Source organism: Schistocerca nitens, chromosome 4 (assembly GCF_023898315.1).
Source record: "Schistocerca nitens isolate TAMUIC-IGC-003100 chromosome 4, iqSchNite1.1, whole genome shotgun sequence".
NCBI lineage: Eukaryota > Metazoa > Arthropoda > Insecta > Orthoptera > Acrididae > Schistocerca > Schistocerca nitens.
In genome coordinates this window covers 900,078,982-900,103,408 of record NC_064617.1, presented here as the reverse complement: position 1 = coordinate 900,103,408, position 24,427 = coordinate 900,078,982, and the positions used below count along the sequence as shown (strand labels likewise).

The following is a 24,427-nucleotide window of genomic DNA, read 5'->3' as shown; positions in this document are numbered from 1 at the left end:
TGGCTAAACATGCCTTGGTGCACGGCCAGCACATCTTGGCGCAGTGTTACACCGTCCGGGTTATCTGGATACTTCCCACTAACACCAACCTATCCGAGCTCCGGAGATGGGAACTTGCTCTTCAATATATCCTCTCTTCTCGTTATCCACCAGGCCTCAATCTCCGCTAATTTCAAGTTGCCGCCGCTCATACCTCACCTGTCATTCAACAACATCTTTGCCTCTGCACTTCTGCCTCGACTGACATCTCTGCCCAAACTCTTTGTCTTTAAATATGTCTGCTTGTGAGATGTCTGCTTGTGCCTGTATATGTGTGGATGGATATGTGTGTGTGTGTGTGAGTGTATACCCGTCCTTTTTTCCCCCTAAGGTAAGTCTTTCCGCTCCCGGTATTGGAATGACTCCTTACCTTCTCCCTTAAAACCCACATCCTTTCGTCTTTCCCTCTCCTTCCCTCTTTCCTGATGAGGCAACAGTTTGTTGCGAAAGCTTGAATTTTGTGTGTATGTTTGTGATCGTTTGTGTGTCTGTCACCTGCATAAAAAATACACACTGGTTCAATTGCTTCATTGTCAGTTTGTACTATTCTCTTGTCAGTATTTGCATATTATTTTAATTCTGTTGTAATTACACCACTACTAATATAAATACTATTTTTCTTCCTTTTTGCTCTTTATTATGTGCATTTACCTGTAATACAGTACAATCCAGGCCTGTCAGCCATCACATGGTCCCCTTAAAATTAATAAATTTCTTATTTTTTTCATTTATCATTAAGATTTCACTTTCTATTGCCAGTCATTCTAGCCAAGTACATGTGCTGTTTTATGAGTACTGGATTGATGGGCCCAAGTTTGAGGGCACTGTTGAACCCATGCTAAGATGCAGTGTAGCTAAGCAATATGTTAATAACCACTCATGAGGCATGGAAGACAAGACATGTGACTGCCTCTTGTGTATGGCTGCAGAGAGATACTTATGAATCTCACCCTCTTGTCTTTGGCATCTCCTACAGGCAGATGACTTTATCCCATCTGCCTGTCTCTCTAGTAATTTACTTCTGCCTCAGAGCAAATGGCTTAAACCATCTGCCTTACCCTATTTTGTAACTGGTGTATGCCTCTTTGTCTTACTATTATTTCACATTTGACCTGAACTATCATTTTTCCTTTCAAATATCCTTTAACTCTTGTTACCCGCCCCGTCATATATGATGTAATACCGTTAGTCCTGGAAGATCTCGTTGCAAACTGGAACTGCAGTAAATGCAAACATGATTTGCAGTCTTTTTGAGACTTTCACTCACTTCTGGCAATGATCTATTCCATATTGTCCACATATCACTTGGTGTACTTTATAATATGTAAACTATGCATACAGGATATATACAAATTCTTACCCCAGTTATACTTTTCAAAACCTTATTATTCAGTGTATAGTTTAGATGCTGCAGGAAATATTAGTATAAATAGTTTATTCCGAAACATTCTATTTAATTAAATGTTCCAAATTTACAATTTACTTAAAATGTGTACACTTAGAATTGAACCCCACTAATAACTGTTTGTTGTATGGCTGACATACTACATTTAAAATCCATCATTTTCTTCTATCTGAAGAACATTTTACTTATTCTGAAGTATTTATAATTAAAAAATTACTTATGTTCAAAACTGTTGCTTTCTGATATCTTCAAAACTTAAAATATAAGCCTTTCAAAAATCTAGTGTCATAGGTTTGTAGAACAATTTTTCTGTTTCCAAAATTGTATTATTTTACTAGAATAAAATTTTAGTTAAACAACCAAAAATCAGAAAATTTAAGTTTCCAGGAAGCTCTTGGTAGACTTTTCTAAATCTCAGATATATTGTAAAAGTGGAAATCTAAAATTCCACTCTCATAGCAGATCCCACTATTTATGCTATTTTAAGGCTATTTGCCTGTTTAATGTGTCATGTATTCTCTACCTTACCTGTTTACATATATATTCAAAATATTATACACTTTGTACAGTGAAATATATAAAAAGTCAGTCCTGGTTGTGCTATCATAGAGTAATGTTTGTACTTCAGACGCAACAGAGCTTTTGTCTTTACAAAAGTGGTTCAGATATATTCCGTTAGATGTGTTCCATCCTTGATTTTCCCAGTTTAAGAGCTGCAAACTACCACTATGACTACTGGGAAAGATTTCAGATATTGAATCTCCAGTGCACACTCTGCTGTAGAGTGAAAATACAGTCTCCGTTTTCTGCTCTGTATGTCTCACCATCACTATGAAATCTAGTCAAAGTTGTACCCTCACATATTACTCTTTCATTGTGAAAAATCATATTCATACCAGAAGAGAATTATGTTCCATTACTGGAAACAAAATATGAAAGAGACTTACATGCAATGATATTTGTTCAGTATTTCACTGGCGTATATTAGTGGTTCTTGGCAAAAACCAGTACTGCAGTCAGAGTAGCCACAGCCATGTTCCACATTCAGAGCTGCAGTTGCTTGTCCCCACTGTGTGACATTCACTGATGGAGGCAGTGGGAGCACCCTTCCATCCAACCTAATGTCATCCATACAGCCTATTGATAAGAGTTTTATGAGGTGTTCATTGTTACTGAAAATTTATATGTGACATAAAATATACTTACTGAACACAAAGTAAATGAAAAGTGAAAATACAGTCTCATAGATGAATATGACATATACTTCTTACACAAAGATAGTTGAAATGATGTGTAGTGACAGTAATACTTATGCAGAAGTGTAGACATAACTTAGTTATGGATAATGTTAAAAACAGAATGCAAATAAAAACAAAAAATAAATGTTGATACTGATGTGAAACAAGTATCCAAGAGCAAAAGTAATTCTTATATAATAATAGGAAAAGCTTTTAGTAATTTTAAAAGAAGAAAATGTGGACAAAATTAAAATTAGAGATGAAATGGATAGCAGTTTGGCTGGATACCGGATAGCTGTTCATCCCTAAGCCAGACAGCTGAATATCCGGTAACTAGATATTTAGCTGAACATTGCTCAGAGCACACCATAATATGCAGGTCTGAATGAAACTGCAGAGGCCAGGTGCAGACGACAGGATGGATTCAGATAAATTCAGTCATCTTCATTCATTAGTGAAGTCAGCAAATGTGATATTGATTAACTACCTTGACTATTTGACTTATCTGAGTACTTTCACTTGTTATTTTAGGTTACTGTTGAAAATAATTTGTTAATTTCAAGATAAACTACAAAACATGTAATTTGGGGATATTTTGATATGAACAGAGACAATAATAAGTTTGCTACTTGTTTGTAGTGTAGAATTCAAGATTCTGGTGATGGAGAAGGAAAAAAAAATCCAAGTTGTGTATCAAAGCCTTAACTAACCTTTTATTCTCTTGTTTTGACTTGTTTTATTACTCTGATCAACAAGGTATTAACCCACCTGCTGAGTTTCACACCCGTTGGTTGTGTCCTGAATTCCAGCTGGAACATGGAGTTCTTGCTACGAAGTCTTTTCTAGATTCTCACACCAGAGATAACATAGGAAGGGAGCTTAATACCATTGCAGATCACTGGGGTATTGACCAAACTGAAATACATATACCCATTGTGACAGAGGTGCAAAAATAGTGAAAGGTGTTCAAAGGCTGAATATGATTCTGCAAGAAGTTACGACCACTCACATCAGAAGGTTGTAACTGAGTTATTGAAGGTCCAGCTGAAGTAACAGGAATGATTGCTAGTGGTAAGTACTCATTGTGCACTTCAAACATTTTAGCTTAGGTCAAGAAAAACGGTTGACAAGATAACAACATGAGGTAGAATTTCAACTTTTAGATGGCAGATTGCCTTTTTGAACAAAAACAGGCCATGTCATTGCATGTGACTCATGATATGTTTATTAATATGGCATATTGTCAGTGGTGTTTGATGGAACAATGTGGAGCTTGTGAACTCTGTGGACATTAATGATTGTTAGTAAATAAGCCAACCTTGGGAAAGATCAGTTTGGATTCCATAGAAATGTTGGAACACGTGAAGCAATACTGACCCTACGACTTATCCTAGAAAATAGATTAAGGAAGGGCAAACCTACATTTCTAGCATTTGTAGACTTAGAGAAAGCTTTTGACAATGTTGACTGGAATACTCCCTTTCAAATTCTGAAGGTGGAGGGGGTAAAATACAGGGAGCAAAAGGCTATTTACAATTTGTGCAGAAACCATATGGCAGGTGTAAGAGTGGAGGGACATCAAACGGAAGCAGTAGTTGGGAAAGGAGTGAGATAGGGTTGTAGCCTATCCCCGATGTTATTCAATCTGTATATTGAGCAAGCATTAAAGGAAACAAAAGAAAAATTCGGAGTAGGTATTAAAATCCATGGAGGAGAAATAAAAACTTTGAGGTTCGCCGATGACATTGTAATTCTGTCAGAGACAGCAAAGGACTTGGAAGAGCATCTGAATGGAATGGACAGTGTCTTGAAAGGGGGATATAAGATGAACATCAACAAAAGCAAAATAAGGATAATGGAATGTAGTTGAATTAAATGAGGTAATGCTGAGGGAATTAGATTAGGAAATGAGACACTTAAAGTAGTAAAGGAGTTTTGCTATTTGGGGAGCAGAGTAACTGATGTTGGTCGAAGTAAAGAGGCTATAAAATGTAGAGTGGCAATGGCAAGGAAAGCGTTTCTGAAGAAGAGAAATTTGTTAACATCGAGTATAGATTTAAGTGTCAGGAAGTTGTTTCTGATAGTATTTTTATGGAGTGTAGCCATGTATGGTAGTGAAACGTGAACGATGAATAGTTTAGACTAGAGGAGAATAGAAGCTTTCGAAATGTGGTGCTACAGAAGAATGCTGAAGATTAGATGGGTAGATTACATAACTAATGAGGAGGTATTGAATAGAATTGGGGAGAAGAGAAATTTGTGGTACAACTTGACTAGAAGAAGGGATCGGTTGGTAGGACATATTCTGAGGCATCAAGGGATCATCAATTGAGTATTGGAGGGCAGCGTGGAGCATAAAAATCTTAGAGGGAGACCAAGAGATGAATACACTAAACAGATTCAGAAGGATGTAGGTTGCAGTAAGTAGTGAGAGATGAAGCAGCTTGCACAGGATAGAGTAGCACGGAGAGCTGCATCAAACCAGTCTCTGGACTGAAGACCGCAACAACTTCTGTCACACACCTTGAGGCTGCTGCCAAGGGTCATCATTGTGTTGAATTGGATGTGGGGATGCAAGGGATGTCAAGCACATCCCACGGGTCCTCTGATTGGCCCACTGCTGTGGCTGCCCCGGGTACTGCCTGCACTGAGGTTGACCCCTCAGCTGTGGTCGAGTGGGAGATCATTCCAAAGTCTGGCAGGCAGTGAAAAACTTTCTGAGGGGCCAATCGTAGGGCCTCCTCGGTTCATTTGACGAACAGGTTTCAGGCGTTATCTGTGGCTGACGATGTCTCTGAGCCGGATGCAGTCATCCACCGTGTTCCAGAGGAAGCTTCTCGGCCCGCAAGGTCTGGGCATTCACAGAGGGTGGGTTTGCTGGTAGTTGGGAGCTCCAACATTAGGCGCATTATGGGGCCCCTTAGAAACATGGCTGCCAAGGAGGGGAAGGAAGCCAATGTGCACTCTGTGTGCATTTCAGGGGGAGTCATTCCGGATGTGGAAAGGGTGCTTCGGGACGCCGTGAAGAGTACAGGGTGCAGCCAACTGCAGGTGGTGGCTCATGTCGGTACCAATGACGTGTGTCGCTTTGGATTGGAGCCGATTATGTCTGGTTTTGGGCGGCTAGAGGAAATGTTAAGGATTGCCAGTCTTGCTTCCGAGATTAAGGCAGAGTTCACCATCAGCAGCATTGTCGATAGAACTGACTGTTGTCCTTTGGTGCAGAGCCGAGTAGAGGGTCTGAATCAGAGCCTCAGGCAGTTCTGTGACCATGTAGGCTGCAAATTCCTTGACTTGCGCCATCAGGTGGTGTGTTTCCAGGTTCCGCTTAATAGGTCAGGAGTCCACTACACACGGGAGGCGGCTACATGGGTAGCGGTGGCTGTGTGGAAGGGATTGGGTGGTTATTTAAGTTAGAGGGTCTCAGGGAATCACAGAAGGGATGTCCGTCTAAATGTGGGCAGGTAAAACACAGTAAGGTAGTTGTAGAAACAATTGGTATTGTAGTTGTAAATTGTCGTAGCTGTGTTGGGAAATATCCAGAGCTCCAAGCCCTAATAGAAAGCACTGAAGCTCAAATAGTAGTAGGTACAGAGAGATGGCTAAAGCCGGAAATAAGTTCAGCCTAATTTTTTTCAAACAATCTATCAGTGTTGAGAAAGGATAGATTAAATACAGTTGGTGGTGGAGTATTTATTGCTGTCAGAAGTAGTTTGCCTTCTAGAGAAACTGAAGTAGATAGTTCGTGTGAAATAGTATGGGTAGAGGTTATACCTGACAATTGGACTAAACTATTAATTGGATGATTTTACCGCAACCCCGACTCAGAAGATATAGTTGCTGAATAGTTCAAAGAAACTTTGTGTGGTGTCACCGCCAGACACCACACTTGCTACGTGGTAGCCTTTAAATCGGCCGCGGTCCGTTAGTATACGTCGGACCCGTGTGTCGCCACTATCAGTGATTACAGACCGAGCGCCGCCACACGGCAGGTCTAGAGAGACTTCCTAGCACTCGCCCCAGTTGTACAGCCGACTTTGTTAGCGATGGTTCACTGCCTACTTACATTCTAATTTGCCGAGACGATAGTTTAGCATAGCCTTCAGCTACATCATTTGCTATGACCTAGCAAGGCGCCATTATCAGTTACTATTGGTATTGTGAATCATGTACCGTCAAGAGCGACGTTAATCATTAATGGATTAAAGTTAAGTATTCCACCAGCTATGTCCATTTTTCTAAATTCTAATTTCCTTATCATGTTCTAGACCTCACGCCAGCCTGCGTGAGCTAAAACGCGTGCATTTCAGCCTCCTCTAGTAACACGGTGTTGGCTCTCCTGCCAACCACAACATTGGCGATGAGGCAAAACCGCATTCTTATCGCTATTGCCCTGATTTACTTGTGTAATGGCTTCGCCACAATCTCCAGATGTACTGTCCGAATTTTATCGCTTACAGAATCAGCAGACTCAGGCCTTACTGGATGCCCTTGGATAGCTCGTCCAGGGTCAACGTGCGATGCAAAACGATGCGGCAGCAGCCGCTCCACTGCTAACGCAGCCACAACACGCAGTTCACGCAGTTGCACCAACTTTTCGAGCTTTTGATGCTGCCCTGGAAAGCTGGACGGAGTGGTCACGCCAATTTGGATTCCATCTCGCCGCCTACAGAATTCAAGGTAACGAGCGGCAGCCTTTTTTGTTATCATCAGTCGGGGTGAACACGTACCATGTGATAGTCAAATTATTTCCCCGACGCGATGTAGCAACTCTGTCCTACCAAGAAATTTTGTCGGCATTAGATGCATATTTCAAAGAATCAGTCAATGTAGTTGCGAAACGGTATACCTTCTTTCGTACAAAACGTACGGCAGGTCAGACTAATCGGGAGTGGGTTGCAACCTTGCAAGGCCTTACTAGGGATTGTGCTTTTGAGTGTCAATGCAGACTCCCTTATTCAGATACTAAGGTACGTGATGCAATTGCACAGAATGTTTCTGATGTTCGTATCGGGGAACAGATTTTGAAACTAGTCAATCTCTCCCTTCAACAAGTGATGGACATATTGGATCGGCAGGACACGCTTGACTTTGCTCAGGAATCATTTGAAACTTTGCCACCCGTGTGTCACGTTAACCGGCCCACCAGGCGAGCTGCACGGAGCAGTAAACAGTCCTTGCGCCCGGCCGCGCCGCTGCCGCCAGGCTCTCAGCCATGTGTGCCGCGCCGGCAAGCAAATGCAGTGCTAAAATCATGCCTGTGGTGCGCTACTAGACATTCACGTGAGAATTGCACGTCATGCCAAGCTATTTGCTTTTTCTGTAATAAAAAAGGACATGTTCAGAGTGTTTGCCAGAAAAAGCTCAGATCGCAATCTCACAACCATTCCAGGCCCTTTTGCTTCGCGCCGGATTCAAACCAAGGATACTCAGGCTCCGCCCATGGAAATTCATGTAGTTCATTCCACTCGGCTCAGTGCCACTCTCTCTAACAGTGACTGTATTCGTCCCACAAATAGTGTGCGTCGACATCGCTGGAAATCCCGTCAAGTCGCAAGTGATTATGTGCCCGTGTCAGTTCACGTTGTACGAGACAGTCAGTCTTGTCGTCAGCAGGACAATAAACTTTTTGTGGACTTGGACATTAACGGCAAAGTGATACCATTCCAGCTCGATACTGGGGCTGCAGTTTCACTGATCAATCAAGACACTTACAAACTGCTGGGCACACCTCCGTTGCGTGCCGCAAATGTTAACTAGCTATTCAGGTCAAGAGATCCCTGTGTTAGGACAGTGCAGCCTTCTCGCAACATACAAAGGACAAACAAAACTTGTGTCATTTTACATCCTTCGTTCTTATTCTGCAGTGAACTTGTTTGGTTTCGATTTATTTCAGTTGTTTAACTTGTCTATAGTAAATCAGGTCCTATCAGTGAACAAGACTGTGCCTTCAGACAGTGTTTCTCGTCTACGTGAAGAATTTGCAGACATGTTTGCACTGGGCGTCGGTTGCGCTAAGAACTATAAAGCACATTCGGAACTGAAAGTAAACGTGCAACCGAAATTTTTCAGAGCACGCAATGTTCCACACGCATTGCGTGATGAGGTCGCAAAAACATTACACGATTTGGAATCACAAGGTGTAATTGAACATGTGCAGGCTTCTCTCTGGGCATCACCCTTAGTAATTTTGCCAAAACCTTCCGGAAAAGTGACACTTTGTGTGGACTTCAAGGCAACAGTGAATCCACAACTAGTGATTGCAACTTTTCCTTTACCCCGCCCGGAAGATATTTTTGACAAACTGTGACTGGGTAAATATTTTTCGAAGTTGGACCTGGCAGATGCGTACTTCCAAATACCGGTGGAAGAAGAATCCCAGTGTGTTTTGGTGGTTAACATGCATCTTGGTTTGTATCGATTCAAACGACTGCCATTCGGGTGTGCATCCGCCCCTGCATTGTTTCAGCAATATCTACAAACTGTTTGTGCATCGGTCCCTACTGCAGCAAACTATCTGGACGATATTGTGATCTCTGGAAAGACGGAAGAAGAACATTTAGCCAATCTCAGAACATTATTTCAGGTCTTGCGACAAAATGGTCTTCGCTTGCGGAAGGACAAATGTGTGTTTTTTGCTCATGATTTGCCATACCTGGGACATGTACTCAATGCCCAAAGCATACATCCCAGTCCCACGCACCTTCGTGCCGTACAAGACTTGCCTTCGCCACAGAATTTGAAGCAGCTACAGAGTGCGCTGGGAAAAATAAATTACTATAACAGATATGTGCCACATGCCTATTCCATTTCAGCTCCGCTTCATCGCTTACGCCGTAAAGGTGTTCCGTTCATCTGGACGACGGAATGTGAACGCGCCTTTCGCCAGTTGAAATCGGCGTTGCTTTCCAATACTTGCCTTATGCCATTTGATCCCCAGAAGCCCCTTTTGTTGACGGTGGATGCATCGGATTTTGGGATCGGTGCTGTGCTTGCGCACAAAGATGGATCGCATGATCGCCCTATTGCCTTTGCGTCCAAACTGCTCTCGTCTGCGCAAAGAATTTATTCACAGATCAAGAAAGAAGCATTGGCTCTCATATTTGGTGTTACAAAGTTTCATGATTTCTTGTATGGTCGTCACTTTACCATCATCACAGACCACAAACCTTTGACATCGCTTTTTCTTCCGAACAAGCCTGTACCTCCACGTACAGTGCAGAAATTCATTCGCTGGTCTATTTTCCTCTCGCAGTACTGCTACGATATCTTGTATCGGTCAACTGCTAAGCTCGGAAATGCCGATGGATTGTCCTGTTTGCCTGTTGCTGAGGATAGAGCATTCGATTACTCCGAACTTGCTTGCATGTTCATTGATTCGGAAACCGATGATGTGGTCGAATCGTTTCCGATTGATTTTCGTCGTGTAACTACAGCCACAACTGCCGACCCTGTCCTTGCTACAGTTTTGCGTTTTGTTGCTACGCAATGGCCCTTGTCAAAGTCACAGATCAGGGACCCATTGGTTCGCTGATTTTTTGCTCACAAGGAGAGACTTTTTGTTCGACGTGGTGTTTTACTGTTGCGTTCTGATAATGATCAGTCCAGGGTCGTGGTCCCACGTTCGTTACAGCCCTCTGTCTTACAGCTTCTCCACCAAGGACATTGGGGTATAGTGAGAACGAAACAACTTGCTCATTAGCACTGTACTTGGTTCGGAATTGATGCCGCGATTATGAATCTGTGCTCTTCTTGCATGGTGTGTGCCGAACAACAATCAGCACCACCGCGGAAATTCTTTGCATGGCTAAAAGCCACTTCCCCTTGGCAACGCTTACACATCGATTTTGCTGGTCCATTCTGGAATGCTCGATGGTTGGTTGTGGTAGATTCATTCAGTAATTTTCCTTTTGTTGTCCGGATGTCTTCCACGACGTCATCTGCCACCATCCAAGCGTTATCTGCTATCTTTTGCATTGAAGGTCTTCCACAGACTATTGTTTCCGACAATGACCCACAATTCATGTCCGCAGAATTTCAGTCATTCTGCAAGGCCAATGGTATTCAACATCTGACATCCGCGCCGTTTTCGCCACAGTCAAACGGTGCCGCTGAATGATTGGTCAGGACTTTCAAGTCACAGATGTTGAAGTTAAAAGAGTCGCATTCTCGGGAGGAGGCATTATTGCTCTTTTTGTCCTCGTATCGCTCTCAGCCCAGAGATGGTCGCTCGCCGGCTGAGTTGCTCCACGGTCGCCCTCATCGAACCTTGATGTCTTTGCTACACCCGCCGCATCAGGTTCCTGTGCAGCGGCAGACACCTGCTTTTGCCCCAGGCGATGTTGGCTACTACCGCCACTACCGAGGTTCACGGCGTTGGCTCGAAGGGCGCATTCTTCGCTGCCTCGGACGCGCTATGTATCTGGTTTTGGGGGCCTCTGGTGAGGTGCGCCGGCATGTCAACCAGCTGCGCCTCTGTTGTTGCACGGGATCTGCCGCTCGCCATCTGCTTTCAGCGACGGTGCCATCCGGTCAGCGCCCAGGGGACCCATCTACTGGCTCGCCTCAGCCCCAGGTGTTACCGATGCTGCCTTCCCTTTTGCTCCATAGCGACACGCCGCCGCACCGCCCTGGGTCACGCGCCGCCGATCGCTTCCCGTGATCAGTTGTCCTCCGACATGAACTCTGGCCCACTCCAGACCACATGTTGTCTTCACCCATCAGGTGCCCCGGCCCGATGGAGGTCGACCCTTCGGCCCCTCCTGTCTCTCTGCAGGCGCATACACCGCATGTTGGCATGCACCCTGGAGCATGTTTTCAGGCGTTTCCTAGCTCCCCGCGGTCCGAATGGCGGGGTGTGGGTGGCACAGCCTTGCCTGTTGTTAGGCTCCCCACCTCATCGCATACATCAACATGGGGTCCTCCCCATGGTGGGCGGAAGCCTTATGCCACAACCGTACGCCGATTTGCGGGGGAGGAATGTGGTGTCACTGCCAGACACCACACTTGCTAGGTGGTAGCCTTTAAATCAGCCACGGTCCGTTAGTATACGTCGGACCCGCGTGTCGCCACTATCAGTGATTGCAGACTGAGCGTCGCCACACAGCAGGTCTAGAGAGACTTCCTAGCACTCGCCCCAGTTGTACAGCCGACTTTGCTAGTGATGGTTCACTGCCTACTTACGTTCTCATTTGCCGAGACAATAGTTTAGCATAGCCTTCAGCTACATCATTTGCTATGACCTAGCAAGGCGCCATTATCAGTTACTATTGGTATTGTGAATCATGTACCATCAAGAGCGACGTTAATCATTAATGGATTAAAGTTAAGTATTCCACCAGCTACGTCCGTTTTTCTAAATTCTAATTTCCTTATCATGTTCTAGACCTCACGCCAGCCTGCGTGAGCTAAAACACGTGCATTTCGGCCTCCTCTAGTAACACGGTGTTGGCTCTCCTGCCAACCACAACACCTTGACTCTCATTTCAAATCAGTACCCCACTCATACAATTATAGTCGGTGGTGACTTTAATCTACCCTTGACATGCTGGAAAAATTATATGTTTAAAGCCGGTGGCAGGCATAAATGTCATCCGAAATTGTACTGAATGCTTTCTCAGAAAATTATTTTGAACTATTAGTTCATGAGCCCACTCGAAGCGTAAATTGTTGCAAAAACATATTTCACCTTTTAGCAAAAAATAATCCTGGACAAATAGTGAGTATTGTGACCAATGCAGGGATTAGCGACCACAAGGCAGTTGCTGCTAGGCTGAATACTGTAACATCTACAATCATGTAAAAGAAATGCAAAGTATATCTATTTAGAAAAGCTGATAAAAATGCTCTTAATGCCTTTTTAAGAGACAGTCTTCACTCCTTCAGATCTGATCATTAAAGTGTAGAAAAGTTGTGGAATATTTTCAAAGAGATAGTATCGACAGCAATTGAGAGATATATACCACATAAATTAATAAGTGATGGTACTGATCCTCCATGGTACACAAAACGGGTCAGATTGCTGTTGCAGAAGCATGCCAAATTTAAAAAAACACAAAATCCCCAAGGTTGGCAAAGTTTTACAGAAAGTTCAAAATACGGTGCGTACTTCAGTGCGAGATGCTTTTAATAATTTCCACAACGAAATTCTGTCTCGAAATCTGGCAGAAAACCCAAAGAGATTCTGGTCATACATAAACCACACCAGTGGCAAGACACAATCAATAACTTCACTGCGTGATAACAACGTTGAAGTCACTGGTGACAATGCCACTAAAGCAGAGTTATTAAACATGGTTTTCTGAAACTTCTTCACCAAAGAAGACGAAGTAAATAATCCTGAATTCCAATCAAGAACAACTGCCAAGATGAAAAACATAGAAGTAGATATCCTATGAGTAACGAAGCAGCTTAAATCACTTAATAAAGGCAAGGCCTCCGGTCCAATTTGTGTACCAGTCAGGTTCGTCTCAGAGTACGCTGATAAAATAGCTTCATATTTAGCAATTATATACAACCACTCGCTCACAGAAAGATCCGTACCTAAAGACTGGAAAATTGCTCAAGTCACACCAATACCCAAAAAGGGAAGTAGGAGTAATCCACTGAATTACAGGCCTATATCACTAACGTCGATTTGCAGTAGGGTTTTGGAACATATGCTGTATTCCAACATTATGAAGTACCTCGAAGAAAACGATTTATTGACACATAGTCAGCACGGTTTCAGAAAATATTGTTCTTGTGAAACTCAACTAGCTCTTTATACTCATGAAGTAATAAGTGCTATCAACAGGGGATGTCAAATTGCTTCCATATTTTTAGATTTCCAGAAGGCTTTCAACACTGTTCCTCACAAACGTCTTCTAAACAAACTGCGTACCTACGGAATATCACCTCAGTTGTGCGACTGTATTCATGTTTTCCTGTCAGAAAGGGTTGGATTCCTTGGGGAAGGAGACCAGACAGCGAGGTCATCGGTCTCATCGGATTAGGGAAGGATGGGGAAGGAAGTCGGCCGTGCCCTTTCAGAGGAACCATCCCGGCATTTGCCAGGAGTGATTTAGGGAAATCACGGAAAACCGAAATCAGAATGGCTGGATGCAGGATCGAACCGTTGGCCTCCTGTCAGAAAGGTCACAGTTCGTAGTAATAGATGGAAAGTCATCGAGTAAAACAGAAGTAATATCCGGCATTCCCCAAGGAAGTGTTATAGGCCCTCTATTGTTCCTGATCTATATTAATGACTTAGGAGACAATCTGAGTAGCCATCTTAAATTGTTTACAGATATTGCTGTCATTTACCATCTTGTAAAGTCATCAGATGATCAAAATGACTTGAAAAATGATTTAGATAAGATATCTGTATGATGAGAAAAGTGGCAATTGACCCAGAATAAGGAAAAGTGTGAAGTTATTCACATGAGTAAAAAAGAAATCAGTTAAATACGATTATATGATAAGTCACACAAATCTGGAGGCTGTAAATTCAACTAAATACTTAGGGATTACAATTACAAACATCTTAAATTTGAATGATAACATAGATAGTATTATGGATAGAGCAAACCAAAGACTGCGATTCATTGGCAGAACACTTAGAAGGTGCAACAGGTCTACTAAAGAGACTGATTACACCATGCTTGTCTGCCCTATTCTGGAGTATTGCTGTGCGGTGTGGGATTCGCATCAGGTGGGACTGTCGGATGGCATTGAAAAAGTACAAAGAAGGGCAGCTCGTTTTGTAGTATCGCGAAATAGTGGAGATACTGTTACAGACATGATATGTGAATTGGAGTGACAATCATTAAAACAAAGGCATTCTTTGTTGCAAAGGGATCTTCTCTTGAAATTTCAATCACCAGTTTTCTCCTCTGATTGCAAAAACATTCTCTTGGCACCCACCTACATAAGGAGAAATGATCATCACGATATTAGAAGAGAAATCAGGGCTCGCACAGAAAAATTTAAGTGCTCATTTTTCCAGCGTGCCGTTCGAGAGTGGAACGGTAGAGAGACAGCTTGAAGGTACTTTATTGTGAATAGCAGAGTAATCACGTAGATGTAGAACAACACAACAACAGTAAATAATGCAACCAGCCACAAATATGTTTAAAATTCTTTTATTCCACAGCCATAACCGAGGTCATGCCCATTTTCAGATGGTTAATATTTCCATTAACATAAATGTTTTCACCAGTAGCATGTCGTCAGATCCAGCAGTGTACAAGAATATTTGAATATCTATTGACACTTTTATGTTTCAAATATTCTTGTGCAGTGGTGGAACTGATAACATATTGTTGATGAAAACATTTATGTAAATGCACATGTTAGCCTTCTAAAGATGGGCATTAATGCCCAAAACCAGTTATGGCTCTGCAATAAAAGCATTTTAAAAGTATTTGTGGCTTGTTGTGTTGCTCACTGAAATAACAAAAAAAGTCTGGTCTTTCCTCCATATCTGAAGTTATACCACATGTTGCGGTATTAAGCAAGATTTAGATAAAGATGAGACAGCATAAAGAACCCCTGAGGATATGGTTCAAAAGCTGAATTAGAAAGTCATTTCAACTCCTTAAATAAAGATTCAAATTACTTGATCGGAATATTTATATTCCCAAGATTCAAGACAGATTATTTGGGGTTTCTTGAAGCTGAGAGAGCTCAACAGAAGATCCTATTGGAATTTTGTGAACAATCTTATACAAGTAGCAGTTCACTTCCAGTTCCTACTAAGAGATGCAGAGGAGACAAAACTGATTTTGTGATTGCTTTAATGAAGTGCTAACTGAACTAATAATAGTCACTGTAACAATCAACAAACAAATGTGATTGCTAGTGAGACTGACTATTATTTGAGGACAGTTTGAATTGATTGCATTTGTTAACTTTGCTCTGATGTGACAAAAGCTGTGGGATATCTGCTAATATCATGTTGGACCTCCTTTTGCCTGGCATAGTGCAGCAACTCAACATGGCATAGACTCAACAACTCATTGGAAGTCCCCTGCAGAAATTTTGAGCCATGCTGTCCCTCTAGCCGTCCATGACTGCGAAAGTGTTGCTGGTGCAGGATTTTGTGCATGACCTAAACTCTCAATTATGTCTTCTAAATGTTCAATGGGAATCATGTCAGGTGGTATGGGTGGCCAAATCATTGACTCAAATTGTCTAGAATGTTCTTCAAACCAAGCTTGAATGAATTGTTATCCATAAAAATTTAATTGTTGTTTGGGAAGATGAAGGTCATGAATGGCAGCAGATTGCCAAACATAACCATTTGCAGTCAGTGATCAGTTCCAGTGGACCAGAAGACCCAGTTCATTCCATGTAAAAACAGCATACACAATTGAGGAGCCACCACCAGCTTGCACAGTACCTTGTTGACAACATTCCACGTGCAAAGTCTGTTAATTCCTGTGTTTGTGGCCATAATGGCCATGGAAGCCTTTCACACAAATCATCTGAGTACCAATGACATCTCCAACAATGCACTGCCTTTTATACCTTGTGTATGCGATACTACTGCCATCTGTAAATGTGCAGGTCCTTACAAGATGCCTACCATATTACACATGCCAGAATGTGGCTCCTAATTAAGTGATGATCTGTAGTGAATAAGACAGTGTCAGTAAAAACTGTAGTGCACACAGCTATCTGAGTGCCAGTGGTTTATAGTTAGTGATAACAATGTTGTCTTGAAGTGTAAATAATAGCTTAAATATGATGGCACTTCGAGGTGCTCGTTATACAGGTTCCTGTCCTAAGAACAAAAAACATGGGTGTTTCTTGCCATGTATGTGGTGAAACAGTGATAAAAGGTTTCTCAATTTGTGCTGAAACCCAACTATGGATTCATTCCTTCTGCATCCAGTGGCTCAATACAAAAAATTCTTTATGTTAATGTGACAGTGAACAATGCGTGCACACAGGCGAGATGTTAAAAACTTAAAATTTAAATACTGAACAATTCATCACTTAAATGCTAATAAATGATACCTTGTGACTAAAAGATGAACTAAAACTATTAAGAACAAATACACATAGTAACAACAGAAGTGCGTGCATTGAACAAGGAAAAGACAATGTAAACACAATTGAAGGAAAACATAAAGCTTGCAGTAGGTCCACTAAAACAATTAACAGTAAACGAATAGAATTTAAGACAGACAATATATATTCAACAGTTGTGACAGGAAAAAATTACAGTGTATTAGTTGAAGAACAAACTGACAGCCAAAGAATAAACTTTCCAAAAAAACAACCTAACCACATTTGCAAAATATACAAACACATCTACCTCAGTGCACATGGCCAAGATAATGTCAGGAAGTAGTAAACAAGTGAAGTTAAAAAAATGAGTTATGGTGCTTGGTGAGAGCCTTGCCAGGAGAACTGCTGAAAAAATAAACAATTTTAGTATGGTACGTCACTTACGGCTACAGGAATAATCAAACTGAATGTATCTAAAAACAAAGATGATGTGACTTACCAAACGAAAGCACTCGCATGTTGATAGACACACAAACAAATACAAACATACACACAAAATTCAAGCTTTCGCAACCAACGGTTGCTTCATCAGGAAAGAGGGAAGGAGAGGGAAAGACAAAAGGATGTGGGTTTTAAGGGAGAGGGTAAGGAGTCATTCCAATCCCGGGAGTGGAAAGACTTACCTTAGGAGGAAAAAAGGACAGGTATACACTCGCACACACACCCATGTCCATCCGCACATACACAGACACAAGCAGACATTCTTTCGTCTTTCCCTCTCCTTCCCTCTTTCCTGATGAAGCAACCATTGGTTGCGAAAGCTTGAATTTTGTGTGTATGTTTGAGTTTGTTTGTGTGTCTATCAACCTGCCAGCGCTTTCATTTGGTAAGTCACATCATTTTTGTTTTTAGATATATTTTTCCTACGTGGAATGTTTCCCTCTATTACATTCAAACTTAATGTATGTTTGACTGAGATAATAAAAAATAGTAACTCACTAAACAATTTATCTAAGAATGATACCATCATAATCATGGGCAGAAGCAGTGATGTTTACCAGAATGAGGGGAAACATGCTACACAGTGCTTAAATACTAACTACATGATCTCAAAGTGCCCAACATCATAGTTACTAGCATGCCACACAGATGTGACCTACAGGATAACTCAGTCATAAATTCGGAGCTTGAAAAAATAAACAGACCATTCCAAAAGTGTGCAAGGCCTATCATAACATGACATTCTTCGAACTTCCCACATCAAGAGAACTATTTACGATACATGGACAACACTATAACAATGCTGGAAGTCGCTCATTGGTAAAATGCTAGCAAATTTAATACAGAATGTTGACCACATTACAAGAAAACCAATCTTTATAGAACCAGTCTCTACAAAAACTGTAATTTAGGAATTGTTTGTGATAAAACTTGTGCGGCTATGAAGAAACACAGAAAGGAGACACCTATAGGCAATGGAACTAAAATGTCAAAAAATACAACCACAGCTACTGCTGATAACCTTGGTGTTGAGTACTTGTATCACCCCCCCCCCCTTCCTCTGCCCCCCACAACCACAGGTAAAGTAGAAAAGACATCCACAGTCAGAATACAAAAGAACCGCAAAAGATGTCCAAGAACAAGGAATGAGGGTTTTTTATGGCTTCACCAGAAAAAGAAGATCAAGCAGACACCAGTAGTGAAAACAAACAGGTAAAAAAGAATGGTTAATTACATGCACCTGAACTTGACAGAAGTACAAAATTCATACTCTTTCATCAGAATGTTTAATCGTTTCCAAATAAAGTCAATGATTTCGAAATACCCTCATCAGATGAGCTCAAGGAAGCTTCTGTTATATTTTTAAGTGAATATTGGTTGAGTAGTGATATGTTAGGAGTCATAAAATTACCACCAGGATTAACATTATTCTCATCATTCTGTAGGACATCCTCTGCCCATGGTGGGACATGCATTTTTGTTAAAAGTAACACTGAACATCACTGCTTAAAATCCTTAGAGATACTGGGAAAGAGGAAGACTTTTAAATTTCAGCTACAGAAATAACACCACTAAAAACAATAATAATTTGCTTATACAGAAGCCCAGATGGGGATTCACATATTTTCCTACAGAAACTAGTCAGTGCACTTAGCAAACATAAAGATAACAAGAAAAATCTAATAGTATATGGTGACTTCAACATAAATTTCCAGAAAAACTCAAATGTAAAACAAAATCTCATGACCATTCTACCAACATATAATTTATAGGCCACTATAAACTCTCTCTCTAGAATTACCAAAACTACTTGTACCACTATTGACCAAATATTGAAAAATGTAGAAAAAATGGCTTCCAGGCTGGAACCGTTTAAAAACAGGATTTAGTGACCGTAATGGACAGTATATTACGTTCCATACAGTACGAATACCTACACCCACAATGCCAACTGAACTAGTTAAAAATATATATATATATATATATATATATATATATATATATATATATATATATATATATATATATATATATATATATATATATATATATATATATATATATATATATAAAGATGATGAGACTTACCAAACAAAAGCGCTGGCAGGTCGATAGACACACAAACAAACACAAATATACACACACATATATACACACACACACATATATATATATATCACGAGGGTGTGGGAGTGTGACTTTTGGCAAGGGTCACACTCATTCAAAAACCACAGAACCCGAAGACGTTGCTGTGTCATGGGGAGTAAGTGCCGCCATTACAATAAGCACCGTCAACACACAAATCCAGGACGCGTCTGAAGTGGGAACCATCGGCATCCTGGTCAGCGTCTGTTCACACAATGTGCGGCTGGTCATAATGCTCCAGGAACTAACAATCCCTGGTTCTAAACACCCAGTGGAAACACTGGACCAACTTGATTACAAGCAAGTATGACTCGTGCAAGTAATAACAACATTACCCCAGGTGGTAACCAATCCACCCATCAACAGATGGCAACCAGGAATTCGGATTCTGGGGAACCTGGACTTACACGATTACATCAGAGAAAGTCGGAGCTCTCTGGCAAACTTCCACTTAAAACACCTACATACATTGGAACCTTTAACATAAATACATTACTCCAACCAGGAAAACTTCTAAACCTTACAACAGAACTTGAAAAGCAAAAGATAGTAATACTAGCTTTACAGGAGACACGTTTTACAGATGAAGAAACATCAGATTATGGCAACTATCGCATCTTTAAGAGCAAGACGGATAAACGAATCGGAAGAGGAGCCCCCCATCTCGGGATGGCGTTTATCATACACAAGAGCGTGCTCAGCTCCATCAAGGAAGTTACTCCCGTAAATAATAGGATAATGACGATGCGCTTACAATGTGCCAACAAAACATACACAATGGTTAATGTTCATGCTCCCACAAACGGAGACAACAAGAAAAACCCCATAGAAACAGAAAAGTTCTGGGAAAATTTGGAGAATATAATGGCCAAGATTCCAAAAGATGATACAAAAGTTCTACTCGGCGATTTTAATGCCCAAATTGGTAGAGAGAAAATCCACCAAAAAACCGTAGGCAAATATCCTGCACATAAATTTACCAATAAAAATGGTACAAGGCTCGTCGAACTATGTAAGCAGAATAACCTGAAGATAATGTCAACATCTCTAAGAAAATGTCCAAGAAAACAAAAGACATGGAGATCTCCTATACAACAAATTGGCGAGTTTCAAATAGATCATGTGGCGATTTCATACCCAGTACAAAAAGAAATTTACGACGTCCAAGTACGCAGAGGAGCAAACATTGATTCAGACCATTACCTAACTAGAATTAAAATCAAGTTTACAGCACGAAGAAGTCATCAGAAGAAAACAGAAATACAGAAATATGACACCAAGAAGATTAAAGAATCTAAAGTAAAAGAAGAATGGGAGAAGGAAAAGGCAAACACATGGGAAGAATTTCATTCTAAAATCACGCGAATAGCTAAGGAAACTATTCCCTTGAAAAAGATATTCAAACACCCTTGGTGGGATTCAGACTGTGAAAATGCATTGGAAAGGAGAAAAAAGGCATTTCAAGAATATAACAGTAAAAAATCACAAGAAAGCCTACATTTATTTAACGAGGTTAGAAAACAGGTTTCAAAATCTATTAGGCAAGCAAAAAGGAAGTACACAAAGGCACAACTGGATGCCATAGAAGAAAATTTCCAAAACTATAATACAAGAGACTTCTACAGAACTTTCGCAGATAAAATACGAGGATATATCCCTCAAAATTTATGTTTCAGAAAACCAGATGGTAAATTAGCCCTAACAAACCAGGAAAACTGTCAAGTATTGGCTCAATATTTTTCTAACCTACTAAATTGCCCAGAACCTAGTTTAAGGTTTCCCAAAGAAATCTGTGCCAACGCTCAACCGGATTCATTACCACCAACACAGGAAGAAATCAAATGTCACATTAAAAACTTAAAAAATAATAGAACATCTGGCGAAGATGGCATTGTTGCAGAGCTATTAAAAAACCTAGGACCAAAGACGTTGCAAGAGCTCACAAAAATAATAACAAAAATATGGGAAACAGAAAAATTACCAGAGGAGTGGAAATGTGCCCTTATTCACCCGTTACATAAAAAAGGAGACAGAACAAATGTCAATAACTACAGGGGAATCTCACTTTTACAAGTCACCTACAAAATTCTCTCAACATGCCTGCTGAAAAGAACACAAGAGCAGCTGGAATGCCAAATTGGTGATTATCAAGCAGGCTTCCACCCCGGTCGCTCATGCATAGAACAAATATTTAATTTAAAGACAATATTAAAACACAAAGCAATTAGAAATGCCCCCATAATTTGTACATTTGTAGATTTTAAGAAAGCCTATGACTCAATTGACCGGCAATCTTTGTTTAACATTTTAGAGGAACTTGGACTTGACTCCAAAACACTAAGGCTTATCAAAGAATCACTGACAGACACTGTATCTAAAGTTAAATTCAGGGGAGAAATCTCTGAACCTTTTCTAATAAAAACTGGAGTACGTCAAGGTGACGGGCTATCTCCACTTTTGTTTAATATAGTCCTGGATAAAGTCATTAAGGAATGGGAAAAAGAATTAAAAAATCAATCCTGCTGGAAACCAATCCATCTTGGTAGAACCAAAGACAACGTGGAGATATCTTGTTTAGCATTCGTGGACGACTTGGCCATACTTGCAGATGATGAAGAAATCGCCACCAAACAAATAGAGATCCTTAAGGAATGCGCGGATAAAGTAGGTTTACAAATTTCGTTTCAAAAGACAGAATTTTTCTGTACGAAATTCCATATACACAGTTTGAACACAAAATATGGAAAAATAAATAGAGTAAAACATTTTAAATACCTAGGTGAAATTTTGGAGCCAACCGGAGGAGAGAAAGTTGCACAGAAGATCAGACAACAGAAAATGAAGAGAGCATATGGTATGACACATGAAATATACAATAAAAAATGCATCTCCTCGAACACAAAAATCAGACACTACTGCGCAGTAATTAAGCCAGCAGCACTATATGCTAGTGAAACGCTCACACTCCACACAAAATGTGATTTAGAAAAAATACTAAAAGAAGAACGAAAAATTATGAGAAAGATTTTAGGTCCAAAATTAACAGAAGAAGGATACCGGATACAATCAAGAAGAACCACAGAAACTATATCAAACCTGGCAGCAGACATAAGAAGGCGAAGATTAAAATTTTATGGACATGTCACTAGACTTCCCCCCACACGACTTACCAACAGAATTCTCACTTACATAGAAAAAGTCAAATCAACAACACCATGGATTAGCCAAGTAAAATTAGATTTACAAAAAGCAAATATTGAACTTAAAGATGTCAAAGATAGAAAAACTTTTAGAAATAAGGTGGAAAAGTGGAATGTATTGTCGGAGAAGGAAGCACTAAAGAGACCAGGAACAAAATGGACAGAAGAAAGAAAAAGAAAACATGGAGAACGAATGAAAGAAGTATGGAAGAAACGACGTCAGAAAGCTTTGCGTGATCCTTCTGGGTCCATTCGCGATAAGTAAGTAAATATATATATATATATATATATATATATAGTTCCTGATGAGGCAACAGTTTGTTGCGAAAGCTTGAATTTTGTGTGTATGTTTGTGTTTGTTTGTGTGTCTGTCGACCTGCCAGCACTTTCATTTGGTAAGTCACATCATCTTTATCTTAAGCGAACAGAACATAGACACCTTCAAGCAACTGTTAGCTAAGGAAACATAAAAGTGTAAAAGTATATGTGAAAAGTTCAACAGATTTATGGAAATATTTAGCAAGTACTATGAAACTGGATTCCCCAATAAAGAAACATAGACCTAGGTCTAATAATAGAAGCAGATCTTGGGCAACAGCTGGAATAAAGATCTCAAGCAAGAAAAAGAGAAAACTATATGACATTATAAAAATGCAGCAGTTATGTGATGATTTTCATGCTTATTACAGAAAATACAAGACAATATTTAAAAATGTTGTCATGGAAACAAAAATGAAGGCAAATGATCTATACATTCAGTCTGCTGGAAACAAGACCAAAGCTGTGTGGACAAGTTGTGAAACAACAGATAGGCATTGTCCCTACCAGAAATGCCAATATCATGCTATCTCAAGATGGAGAGAAAATAACAGAGCACAGGAAAGTAGCAAATACCTTCAATAGCTGTTTTACAAACATAAGTGGGCCACTAATCAGTTAGATTACTCCAAGTAAACAAAATACAACAGCATCACCACTTAAGATCAACAGCTCTGCTACCTCATTCTATCTGTACCCAATGAATGAAGAAGAAATCCTGACCATCATAAAAACCTTAAAAACAAAACAGTCCTCAGAAGTAGATCATATACCTGAGAAATAATAAAACAATGTAGTGAATGAATTGAAAAACCACTAACATATTTATGAAATAGTTCACTGGCATCAGGGACTTCCCCTTCTTGTCTAACTTCTCAAAAATTCCAGGAAAAGTCTTCCATGAAAGAGTTGCAGAGTTTATGGCAAAATATCAAATCCTATCCACAACACAACACAAGTTTAGGAAGAACCATTCAACCAACAGTGTTATCTATGAATTCCTAAGTGAAATTTGCCAGAAAGTAGACAGTGGTGATTATATCAATAGTGTATGCCTTGACTTGTCAAAAGCATTCAGTATTATAGATCATGAAGCACTCCTACAGAAATTAAATCAACTAGCCATAAGAGCCATACCTAATGACTGGGTCAGGTCATACCTTTGCAGATGGAAACAAACAGTGGAAATACAACACATTGACTGCAAAAAAAGCACAAACCATATTTCATGCATTGGTAATCTCAGCAATGATGTTCCCCAAGGGTCAGTACTGGGACAAGTGCTGTTCCTCCTATATGTAAGTGACCTACAAATAAACATACAGTGTCAAAATGCTTACCAGTTTGCTGACGGCACAAGCTTTCTCATTACTGCAAAATCAGAAAACCTACTACAAGAAAACACAACAAAGACAATGGATAGCATAGCGGAATGGTTCACATACAATATGTTAATCATAAATGAAGAAAAAACTGTAGCAATCAACTTCCATAATGTCCAGGAAAAGGTTCCAAAAACTATAAATATCCAATTGTCAAACAAAGCTGTAAATAGAGTTGACCTGACAAAGTTTCTTGGGCTGTGC

The 24,427-nt window shown here is 40.4% G+C and overlaps 1 protein-coding gene across 1 annotated transcript in view; it reads right to left on the bottom strand.

The window, feature by feature from the left end:
- Positions 1–24,427, bottom strand: part of LOC126252086 (neural-cadherin-like) — an 83,573-nt gene that overhangs the window by 19,212 nt on the left and 39,934 nt on the right. Inside the window, exon 11 of the mRNA XM_049952942.1 lies at positions 2,392–2,581. Coding sequence (XP_049808899.1) covers positions 2,392–2,581 — 190 coding nt within the window. The remainder of the gene's footprint in view (positions 1–2,391; positions 2,582–24,427) is intronic.